At 39.6% G+C, this 12,743-nt stretch overlaps 1 protein-coding gene across 1 annotated transcript in view; it reads left to right on the top strand.

Annotated features, from left to right (window-relative positions):
• The window catches only part of LOC107583623 (EF-hand calcium-binding domain-containing protein 11-like), an 81,994-nt gene that overhangs the window by 2,297 nt on the left and 66,954 nt on the right, over nt 1-12,743 (top strand). Inside the window, exons 2-4 of the mRNA XM_016269910.1 lie at nt 1,593-1,688; nt 5,729-5,771; nt 10,717-10,818. Coding sequence (XP_016125396.1) covers nt 1,593-1,688; nt 5,729-5,771; nt 10,717-10,818 — 241 coding nt within the window. The remainder of the gene's footprint in view (nt 1-1,592; nt 1,689-5,728; nt 5,772-10,716; nt 10,819-12,743) is intronic.

A 12,743-nucleotide genomic window follows, 5' to 3' on the forward strand; every position in this document is an offset into this window, starting at 1 on the left:
TCTGTGTACCTTCAGCCTATGTCTGTTCACATCAGAGCAATATGCTTAGGATATAAGGTTTGATATTACTAGAGTGAATTTGTTTAACATTAAAGGGGTCATATGATGCGATTTCAAGTTTTCCTTTCTCTTTGGAGTGTTACAAGCTCTTGGTGCATAGATAAGATCCCTGAAGTTGCAAAGACTAAAGTCTCAAAACCAAAGAGATATTCTTTATCAAATTTAAGACTCTGCCACGCCCCCCTAAAACGGCTCGTTCTAACACGCCCCCCCATATCTAGGTCACTATGTGGGAATATTTGCATAATGCGCCCAAATGTGCACGCAAAGAAAGAAGGCGTGGTTTCAGTAACCGCAGTTAGTGTTGAAGCAGCCATGTCAGGAAGACGCTGTGTGTTTCTAGGCGAAAGCAAAAGCACTTTATTTGGCCTTCCGAAAGTAGATGCATTTAGGAATCTTTAAGATTACTTACAACAGAACAGCAATGCATTTTATGGATGACTGTTTCGTGAACCTAGGAGAGGAGGTCATTCTGACTTTGCTATGACAATCTGGTGCTTCTGAATCAGCTACTGTTTTGTTATTAGTTTAAGTATTTGCTATTGACTGTTCAAATGCGGAGTTTTGCGCATCGTGTGCGTGTGTGAGAGAGAGAGAGAGAGACAGGGTCACATCACAGTGGAGTCAGCTGTCTTAACCGCGCCTTGTGAACTGCATCATTACTGTGTCTGTTCCTCTTTCGGCTTGAACTGATGGTAAAACTAATGACATTATTTACGGTCTTTACATTTATTTTGAAAGATGAAGCTCGCGATTATGGTAAGGGGCGTTACATTTCCAACGAGTGCTTGCGGTGTTCGGCCAATCACAATGCACTGGGTCAGTTGGCCAATCAGAGCAGACTGCGCTTGTCGGAAGGAGGGACTTTGTAGAAAACGAAGCGTTTGAGAGAGGCGGGGCATAGAGGACCTACAATAATGTACAGTATTTGAAAAATAATGTGTTTTTTGAACATTAAAGCATGTCAACATATTCTGTTACACCAAATACACAAAATAATGATCTTTAAAAAAAGCATCATATGACCCCTTTAAAGCCATTTTGTGTGAAATAGTGGGGGGTAACTAGTGTAACCACCAGTTATGCTGAATTGTTGGATTTGGTGACCATGCTATATATCTTTAACATCAGACTAAAATTCTTTCTTTCTGTTTTACAGTACCACTGATTTATTTCACACATCTATTTCACCACAGCATTTCAACAAACACCCTCTTCACCCCACCGTGCTCACAGTAGTGTGCATGAACGCCAGGCATATTCTCCCACACACATTTACTGGACAAGTGATCTCTAATCACAGATTTCTTTCATCTACGTTCAGTGTTAAACACAGATTCTTTTCTTAAAAATCCTATGAACATTCAGTGCGATCCTTCTCTGTTTACCGTCCAATGCCAAATAAAAACTTATGTTTCAAATTAAACTTATGTTTCTGATTTTAATGTTGCAACTGCTGGGGTTATACATACTTCTTAATAAAGATTGCAGATTGACTCTGACTGTAATATATCCATGTCTATGTTCTTTAGGTTTTCCATCAATGTGATGTGGGTAAGAAAGGTTATTTGTCCAGAGAAGATCTTAAGATAGCAGTGGTCATGCTTTTTGGATACAAGCCATCAAAGGTAGGCTACAGAAAATAATCAGAATCACTTGCTTGATATTTTCCAATATATACATTTACTCTCTTTAACTGAGACCCGCTTGGTTCTGAAATTCTATTCTGGGGTCAGTTGCATAAACTTAGCCTCTATGTTAAGACTGTCTTAGGGTGTGTTCACACTGAATTAAAAAAATGATGGCCAGTCTTAAAGAAACAAATGAGATGTCTTAACTTTTAAGACTAGTCTATGCAACCAGCCCCTGCTGGGATGTTGACTAGTTTTACAGGGTTGCCAGGATTTCACAAGAAAACCTGCCCAGTCGCTACTCAAAACTAGCCCAATCACGTTTCGAGGGGGCCCCCAGTTAAAAAAAAAAAAAACCTTCCAGGCGGGAAAATACAAGTTTTTTGGCGGGGTTCCCCTACTAAAATTCGCATTCCAGGGGATAATTGTCATGTTATTGTAGTCGCTTCAACCCGCGGACATAAAAAACAACCCGCGGCAACAGTGTTAAAGGGGTCATATGATGTTGCTAAAAAGAACATTATTTTGTGTATTTGGTCTAATGAAATGTGTTTATGTGGTTTAAGGTTAAAAAAACACATTATTTTCCACATACTGTACATTATTGTTTCTCCTCTATGCCCCGCCTTTCTGAAACGCATCGATTTTTACAAAGCTCATTGGTCTGAAAAGGGAGGTGTGCTCTGATTGGTCAGCTATCCAGTGCGTTGTGATTGGCCGAATACCTCAAGCGTGTGACGGAAATGTTACGCCCCTTACCATATTGTGATGCCTTGTCCCAACCGGAGCAACGAGACAAAAGCATTAAAACCCATTTTAAATGAGGCATTTGTTGCATCCAGTGGGGACATAATTACGGATTATAATGACTTATACCAGGGGTGCCCAAACTCGGTCCTGGAGGGCCGGTGTCCAACAGAGTTTAGCTCCAGCTTGCCTAAACACACCTGCTTGGAAGTTTCTAGTATGCCTAGTAAGACCTTGATTAGCTGCTTCAGGTGTGTTTGATTAGGGTTGGAGCTAAACTCTGCAGGACACCGGCCCTCCAGGACCGAGTGTGGGCACCCCTGACTTATACTGTCTTTTTACTGCATTGCATCGCGCCGCGTAAACATAAAACCATGTCTGCATTTGTGATCGGAGAAATGACAAACTACAAACGCTACTCTACACTGCTCAAAACTCGCGTTTGAATCATCAGTGGCAAATTCTTTAAATATAAAAAACTTACTTACAGTCTGTGAGTCAGAACAGCCGGCATTGTAGTCTACTCTACCAGGATCAGGAAACAGTCCTCCATAAAATGTGCTGCACACATCTGAATATTTGGGTTGAAGTGTTCTGGAACAGTGTTGTAAATACAACTTAATCACTGATTTCTAGTCGTGTCCTCTTTTGGAAGGCCAAACAAAGTAGTTTCGCTTTCACAACGAAACACAGCGTCACACACGGCAGGCTAGAGTGAGGGGAGGCCGGCTTGAGTGAGCGGAGGCGGGCGGGCTTGCAGCAACCACATATGGCGACCCCGGGCTAGGCTCCATTTTGTCCACAGTGAAAGCCGATCCGGCGAGCCACAGCACGAAGTTGAAGTATTTCCTCAGCGACCAGCACGGATCAGCTCCAGGCATGACGAAGCGGATATCGCCCTCTTTTGGAAGGCCAAACAAAGTAGTTCTGCTTTCACAACGAAACACACAGCGCCTTCATGACATGACGGGTGCGGCAACAACAATACTACAGCGAGAATAAAAGTTACGCCTTCTTTCTTTGCATGAACATTTGGGCGGCATTATGCAAATCTTCCCACATCGTGACGTAGACATGTTGGGGCGTGTTAGAACGAGCCGTTTTAGGTAGGCGTGGTTGACTCTTAAATTTTATAAAGAATATCTCTTTGGATTTGAGACTTTAGTCTTTGCAACTTTACAAATCTTCTTTATGCACCAAGAGCTTGTAACACTCCAAAGAGAAAGGAAAAATATAAATCGCATCATATGACCCCTTTAAGGTTTAAAAAAAACACATTATTGTCCACATACTGTACATTATTGTTTCTCCTCTATGCCCCGCCTTTCTGAAACACGTAGATTTTTACAAAGCTCATCGTTCTGTTACACCCCTTACCATACTGTGATGCCGTGTCCTGGAGCGATGAGACAAAAACATTAAAACCCATTATAAATGAGGCATTTGTTGCATCCAGTGGGGACATAATTACGGATTATAATGATTTATAATGTATTTTTATGTGTTGCGTTGCATTGCGCCGCGTAAACATAAAACTCTGTCTGCATTTGTGATCGGAGAAATGACAAACAACAAGTGCTACTCTACACTGCTCAAAACTCGCGTTTGAATCGTCAGTGGCAAATTATTTAAATATAAAAAACGTACTTACAGTCTGTGAGTCAGAACAGCCGGCATTGTAGTCAACTCTACCAGGCGCTGCACACATCTGAATATTTGGGTTGAACTGTTCTGGAACAGTGTTGTAAATACAACTTAACCACTGATTTCTAGTCGTGTCCTCTTTTGGGCATTGTAGTCTACTCTACCAGGCGCTGCACACATCTGAATATTTGGGTTGAACTGTTCTGGAACAGTGTTGTAAATACAACTTAACCACTGATTTCTAGTCGTGTCCTCTTTTGGAAGGCCAAACTAAGTATTTTCACAACGAAAAACAGTGTCTTCACAACATGGCGGTGGCAGCAACAATAAAGTTACGCCTTCTTTCTTTGCATGAACATTTGGGCGGCGTTATGCAAATCTTGGGTTTAAACCAGGCCAGTCTTAACTTTGATAAAGAATATCTCTTTGGGTTTGAGACTTTAGTCTTTGCAACTTTAGGGATCTTATCTATTCAGGAACAGTTTGTAACACTCCAAAGAGAAAGGAAAACTTGAAATCGCACCATATGACCCCTTTAAAGTAGCCCAATTGACTTGGCAACACTGTAGCTTTGATTCCCTGAATGAATCGTTCTTTTGATTTGGATCTTCTCTGCGTTGAACCGATTCACATAACGTTAACCGGTTCGAACGATTCTTTCGTTCAGGAATCGGATGGACTGAAATCAATCCGAGTCGTTCTAGTGCCAACAAATCACGATAGTCAAGTCACATGACCAAAACGGTACAATTATTCCCTCGAAGTAACCATTGCATATAGATATGACATATGTAGCATTGCTGTTCGTTTACTGCCTTGTAGAAAAACGGCATCATGTGGGGATTATGATGCTTACCTTTTGGTTTGGAACAACCATTCACATATTTTTCCGGAGTACAGTTCAAGTGCGAAAAAAGCCCTTTGGAAATCGCCTACCATCTAATTCAGACATTTGTGGTTTTGTGAGTGAGCAAAAGTGAGTAATAGTAAAAGATTTTGCTACATATTTGACTGCTACAGCGAAATGTGAGTTACTTCAAACAATGTTAGAATATTAAACGTACTAGAAATAAGTTTAGGATTGCAACACAATATGCGCATGCGCATGCGCAACGCGCAACTTGCCGTTTTTTTTATGCCGATAACTGCCAGAAGTGGATCGATCTCGTTTTATCGGACTGTCAGATAATCAAAACCGTTTTACTAAGTGAAAACATGATTTCAATACTTATAGTGACAAATATTTGTGTGTGAAGTATAGCCTACATATATTTATGATTTTAAGCTGAAAGGGATTGGAGATTTTTTTAGTTATTTACAGTTTTGCTTAATATTTTTAGTTTGTTTATATATTTTTGTTGTAACGCGCAACTTGCCGTCTTTTTTATGCCGATAACTGCCAGAAGTGGATCGATCTCGTTTTATCGGACTGTCAGATAATCAAAACCGTTTTACTAAGTGAAAACATGATTTCAATACTTATAGTGACAAATATTTGTGTGTGAAGTATAGCCTACATATATTTATGATTTTAAGCTGAAAGGGATTGGAGATTTTTTTAGTTATTTACAGTTTTGCTTAATATTTTTAGTTTGTTTATATATTTTTGTTGTAATTTAACATTAATTTTGTATTTTCTCTTGTAGTCAGAGACCAATATCTTGATGGAGAATGGCGCTGACTGTCCAGGTAAGGGCATAATATAGTAACTGTTACATGTCGAATATATATTACAATATTGAATTACAGTTGTACACATGCCAGTGCTGTGTATTTTAGTGTTTTGCGATTCACCTTCAGCAGACGCTCAACCCACATTGATGTGCAGTCTAAAATTATATTCACAATTTCGCTCCTGATTGATTTTTCTATGTGGAAAACCACATTTTATACCACTCAGGCAAAGTGAAAGGAAAAGGAGCTTGACTTAGATACTGTGTAATCTTTTTACACATTGCCAGTAATGAAATCCTGACAAACAGCGGTAAATAATGTTGCCGTGAAATGCATACAGGATTTCTACAGGCCCTTTTGACAGACAGAAACACTGAGGAAAATGGGGGTTTGACAGCATTTTGAGGGAGACATTAAATGGTTGAAGACCTAGATTAGTAAGTAATTTGTTTCTTGTTTTGTCCCACAAGCAAATTGCTTTTGTATGCTGCCCTGTGGGAAAGCAGAAGATAATCTAATTAAAGTGGCATGCTTTGTGTGATGAAATATTCCACCATCAAATCTTGCTCAGAGCAAATGGTGAATTAAATTGCCCCTCTTTTGAATTTCATGTGATTACTAAATTAGTGACGGTCAGGAGGAGAGGGTTGCTGGTGGTGATGTGGGAGGCTTGACTAGACTCAGTAGTGAAATGCTTTGGCAGGCTCATCGCACGGAAAAGAGGCCACTTAAGGCTTCAGAGCTACACGGTGTTCACAATACCACTGCCACTTGCCTAGCCCACTCACCCCCTTGCCACTGTCCTTTATCTCACTCTCTTTCGTCTCTTTTCACTAGCGAAATAAGCGAGAAACGGAGGAAAGGTCACACAGCTAGCTATCTTCTAATTGCGATTTCTAGTGCCTCTATTTTTAGCACAGAGGCATGAAAGCTTCAGGATGTGAGATGTTGTTGATTCAGAAATTCCTCCACAATGGTAACTGATGGATATTTACATAACATTTACATTTAGTCATTTAGCAGACGCTTTTATCCAAAGCGACTTACAAATGAGGACAATGGAAGCAATCAAAATCAACAAAAGAGCAATGATATACAAGTGCTATAACAAGTCTCAGTTAGCTTAACGCAGTACACGTAGCAAGGGTTATTTAAATAATATAATAAATAAAAAGAAAACTGATAGAATAGAAAAAGAATAGAGCAAGCTAGTGTTAGAGGTCTTTTTTGCTTTTGTTAATTGTATAATAAATGAAAAGAAAACAGATAGAATACAAAAAGATTAGAAAGCTAGTGTTATTTATTTATTTATTTTTTATAAAGAAAACAAGCACCAAATGAATAAGAGTGCAAATGCTTTTTTTAAAGATTAGAATTAGAATATTATTGTTATATTTAATAACAGATGTTTATTTTTGGCCTTTTTTGTGTTAGGGATACTCGCCTTGCCTCCATGAGCGCCACAGGTTAATGTGACAGAGCAACCACTACACCATGGCTTTGAATAGTTGGAGTCGTTTTAGTTTATTGATTAATAAGTTGTTTGCATTTGTCTGTAGCATTTTTATAGGAATACTTAGGCCCAATCCCAATTCTATTTTATACCCCTTCCCCTTGTCCCTTGAAACAGAGTGGGGTGAAAATATTCCCCTAAGAATTGGGACACCACTACTACACCGTTACACGACATCGTCTAGCTCCTACAATACACACACCTATGCAGGTGTGCATTAGAGCCTTTAATTACTGTTCTATATTAATGCGCTGCTCACTGACACACACACACACACACACACACACACACAGTATATCAGAGATTGCGCAGCTCACACATCCAGGAGCAAAGAAACTGGTCAGCGCTGCTCCACGACTTTTATTAATAACAGTTTAAATACTGAATCGCTACATTATATTTTCCAGCAATGAGAGGATAAAATCGCTGTTTTTGAAGTAAACTCACTCTAAAAAGTGAAACGCACAGACGCGCATACACGCAACTTTCATCTCTCTGTCTCTCTGTCTTGCTCTCTCTCTCTCGAATTGGCAATATTTGAGAAAAGGGTTTAGCGATTTTTAATTATTGGGGGCTATCCCCCCTCAATGTCTATGGTGGTTATCGCCCTGATCAGACATGAAAATATGTTGTGGCACTATCGTGCAGTCTGTAATGAAATTACGTTAGCAAACTTTAGCGATTTTTTGCAAACATTTCTTTGAGTAACATGACCGTAAATATGAACTCACGATTCAAATGAAAACAAATGATTACTTTTCGTTAAATTCTTTATTAATGGCAAAAATGCTTACATTTATGTGTCTTTTTGTTTGCTCGGGCAGCCATGTTGCCGCTGAAGCCGGTTTACGCTGAGATAATTCATACCCCTTCGTTTGAAGTGTGGTCCTGAAAAATCTTCGTTTGAAGGGCTATCTGGCCCTTCCCCTTACCCCTTACCCCTACCCCTCCAACCAAAAGAGAATTGAGACACCCCTACCCCTTCACGTGAACGGAAGGGCTAAGGGGTAGAATTGGGATTGGGCCTTATAGGTATTTTTAATTTTTGGTGTGGTAAAAACTCTTATGCAGGTAAATACCATTTTGTGGTGACCATTATGATTCATGAAGAAGTGCTAAATTATTGACATTTCAGTGTGGCACATATTTCCTGCTATTCTTGTCTTTTATCAAAATATCAATTTATATTAATTTATTATTAACAATTTATCTGACACGAAAGTACTTATCAGATAATCAATATTGACCAGAATTTTTGTTTAATCTGTACATCCCTGCATAAATAGCCAGCATTTGTTGAGAACACTAGAGGAAAACTCAGAAAATGTCGAAGCCCTATGTATTGAACTGCATTCAGATTCATGCAAATGTAAACATGGGCTCTTCCCAGGCTTTGTATGACAAATATTTGATTATGATGGCACTTGATTTGAAAAGCCCAGACAAATGCTTGACTAACCAGAATGACAGTAGATTAGATCTTAAGGTTTAGATTTTGTCTTTGATTCTCCAAAAAACTTCTTATATTTAGGCTGGTTATGCAACATTAAGCATTCATGCAGTGTTGTATTTCAGCTTCCACCCTGGGCTGGATGGCTCAGGGATAGTCCGAAGTGAAAAGGGAGGAAAGAGCACATCAAATCAGAGATGTCCATGATTTTAAATAGGAGCTCTAGGCGAGAACACTGTTGCACATTTCCCTGTGTTTGTGTGTGTGTGTGAGTAAGTCAGGCAGTGGTCTGTTCTGCTGAATGAGTCACGCAAAAGAGGAGAGAAGATGTGAGGATCAGAGGGAAGGGGAGGGCAGTGAGAAGAAAACCACTTGAAAAAATAAGAGCATAGTAAGACCCCAAGGTAGTGAAGATTGTAGAGAGGCAGAAATTAAGAAAGGGGTGGGAACTTGGGAAGGACGTACAGACCACCCAGTTGACACATCCTTGACTGATGGGCTCTGTATCACAGTGAATGTCAGTCAGCCCTGATCTGGCTTCCTGCACCAGCATTGTTTAAAGGCACGAGGGAAACAGAGAGAGAGAGAGAGATGGGTTTTAAAGAGGTCTGCACAGCTCTTCGTCTTTTATTTGTTGCCAAACATGCTGTCTGGGTTATATTTTGTTAGAGAGTGTAAGGGTATTAAAAACTGAACTAAGTAGATGCATTGTGCGTCTATAATACTTTTATAAATTCATTCAAATATGTAGGTTAAGTAATAGATTTTCATGGCTATGTGATGATAACAGAAACAGATATCGTTTATGTGGTGTTTAAAATCTCTGTAGGCCAAATTTGTCCTAATTCTATCAACATTTGGCAGCACACTTTAAAGTCAATATGAAATGAACATTTCCTCGTCTATTTTTTAAATGCATGTTATTTATCTTATTGTGAATAATACATCCATGCATGTTTCACCGCCCTACATTTAAAATTTTCGATAATTTTGATTTTTGATAATCCATCTCACATGGGTGTATGTCACAGTGCGGATAAAAAGATCTGTCACTACTTCTGTTACGTTGTGACTTTAAGAAAACATGATTGTGTTTTAGTTATTAAAAGTTCTTGCTAAGGCAAGCATTACTATTACTATTGCTTAAGATAAGGGATTTGGACAATTTTGAAAACATCGGTATGTATCTTGTACGTCACCATTTGTGCTACAGATATACAGTATGTGATGCCTCAAATCATGCAGCTTGAGAAGAGGTGTGCTATTACTTTTCTAAGCAATCAGACGTGTGATTTTTCAGACAAAAAAGGAGGGAAGGAGGTAGGCGTGTCATATCTAGGGACCAGAATATCAACTTGATGTTGGGATTTTTCACATGGACTAGTGAGCAACCAACTAGTGAGCAACCAACTAAAACCCATCCAAAACACATTAATGACCACGTAGCAGAACCCTGATAATCACTCTAGCATTGTGTTTGTGTTTCTTCTAGTCAAGCACCACTCATGTTTTCTTCAGAAAGAGGTACAAATCTGCTTACTAACTTGTTTTTAGAAAACAGTCCTTTCAGTGTTCATGTAGTATTCTTTTATTACTTGGCGTGAGATTCTCAAAGGACAGATTACAGCGTATGTTTTGGCATGACTCGAAGTGCAGTGGAGCCATCACATCTGTCCTTGGATCTCTTAATTAATTTAGTATTTTCCCAGTAGAGGTTTATCCCCCAGTTGCTGCCATCACTGTCAGCGTAGCCCACCCAGATCTCCTTACCAGACGGCCTCTGTGTGTTTGGTGTTTCACGAGAATGCTGTCTAGAACTCCTTTTTCATCTCAATAACAGCACTCAGAGAAAAAAATGACTACCCTGCAGGCAAGAGGGAAAGATATTACTCCTTTAAACACAGTGCTTTCAGATGACTGTCATGTAAAGGAAGAGCATGCACTTCAGACGAGAGCTTTGTAATAAACCCAGTATTCTATCTCTCTATCTCTGAAAGGCGTCCCACTGGAGCTGTTTGTGTCTCTCATGGAGAAGAAGATGTCAGCAGAAGATCCATATGAGAAGACGAGGCAGATCTTCAGTGCATTTGATGTACACTGTATGTTCCTCCTCTTTCTCTATGCGTTCTGCATGTTTTAACATGCAGAACGCTTCAATACATTTGAGTTGATAGAAAATTAGACTGGTGATATAGCTGCTTGCAGACCTCATGATCTTTATTTTGTGGAAATGCTAAAGAATAGCATATCAGTTGAAACACTTGTGCAGTCTTTTTGCACCTGTGCAAATTATTTTGGGATTGTCTTCTGTGCAAGTACAAGGCATATGGCACAAGGCATAAGGGGGGGTGAAGTCGTGGCCTAATGGTTAGAGAGGTTGTGGGTTCGAGTCTCGTACTGGCAGGGATTGTAGTTGGGGGGAGTGAATGTACAGCGCTCTCTCCTACCGTCAATACTTGAGCAAGGCACCGAGCCCCCAACTGCTCCCCGGGCGCCGCAGCAAAAAAATGGCTGCCCACTGCTCTGGGTGTGTGTTCACGGTGTGTGTGTGTGTTCACTGCTGTGTGTGTACACTTTGGATGGTTTAAATGCAGAGCACTAATTCCAAGTATGGGTTCACTTCACTTTCACTTCACTTTCATATGCACACTAAATGTGGGGTTTTAGCTGAGCAAAACAAAACAGTGCAAGCGACAAGTACTAAGGTGGTTATGACTATAATATGTCACATACCTAAGTTTAGGCCCCATTAGCCAAGGAGAACTAGAAGTAAACAATATTAGAGGCCTAGAATAACTGTGAGCATCTATTGACCAAAGCAGTTCACATTTATTGACCAAATGAGTTGTGCAAGGACTTTGTGGTTTGCTGTGTTTACAGTTCCTGTTACTCAGCTGGTAGTGCGTGGTAGAACGTCTAGGGTTTCTATTCCCAGAAAAGAAACATGCATATTGGCAAGATGTGTACCTTGAGTCACTTTGAATAAGTATGTGCTCAGTGTGAAGTTGAAATGAATGCAATGCATGGTGCACTTGTCGCAGGGAGGAAAAAACTTTTTTTTTTTAAACATTTCTCTAAACAAGGGTTGGTGCTTTTGTCAGCTATTATATTTGGTTGCAAATTTCTAATGTGTAGTTTACACACGATTGTGGTATTGGGGATGGGTGGTGTTTTCTCTATATTGCAGTAGAGGGCGCCATGTGTCCTTTTTTTGGCCCACTGTGACTACCAGGCAATGGATATTCTCCCCCCTGGTAGTTTTTTTCCTTTCATATTCGTTGAAAAAGAAATAAACCTTTTTTGGTGATTTAATTTCAGATTTTTTAAACAGTTAATGCCTGATAAACTAGAAAGTCAAATACAAAGGTTCCCTTTATCTTTACTGCTGTTGCTGAAGTATATTTCTGCCCAATATGAAGTTAAACTATGAAACTAAGTGTCTGAACCAATGTTTTATTCTTCAAGGTTGGGTAGAAAACAGTAAAATGGGTCTTGTGGTCTCCGTGGATCATTCGCCCTCTCTGGAACTGTTTATAGGATATTCCAATGAGAGGCAAATGTATAATTAACTAATTAATTTTGTTACAGAAATAATTTCACTGAGTAAGTTAGAAGTGACCACAGGAGGAGCATATCAGCTGACCTTGATTGAATCTGCTCAGAATGGTCGAGGGATCTTATTTCATTAACCCTGCTGACCCGCCATTAAAGAGGAAAACTGGTGTGTTTGAGCATAATAATACATGTGAAGGCTGCCTCTTCAGCAGATGTTCGATGGACCCATTATTGCCCGAAGCTGACTCTCTCATTCACTTTCTGTTTATCTCTTTGGCATCTCATTTGCTTTCTCAGACTGCTTTGAAATATCTCAGACTTCCTGTGAGCCTTCCGATCAGGCTTTGGAGCATTTTTACATCCTCCTAGGACCTAAAATAGTCTCCAGCAATATAAAAATAAAGTAGTAGGCATTCAAAAAATACAGTTGGCTTTTAATTAGAATTGTGAATGTTAATGAACCATCAAA

The sequence above is a fragment of the Sinocyclocheilus grahami genome, unplaced genomic scaffold (genome assembly GCF_001515645.1).
Source record: "Sinocyclocheilus grahami isolate Dianchi unplaced genomic scaffold, SAMN03320097.WGS_v1.1 scaffold54.1, whole genome shotgun sequence".
In the NCBI taxonomy this organism is placed as follows: Eukaryota; Metazoa; Chordata; class Actinopteri; order Cypriniformes; family Cyprinidae; genus Sinocyclocheilus; species Sinocyclocheilus grahami.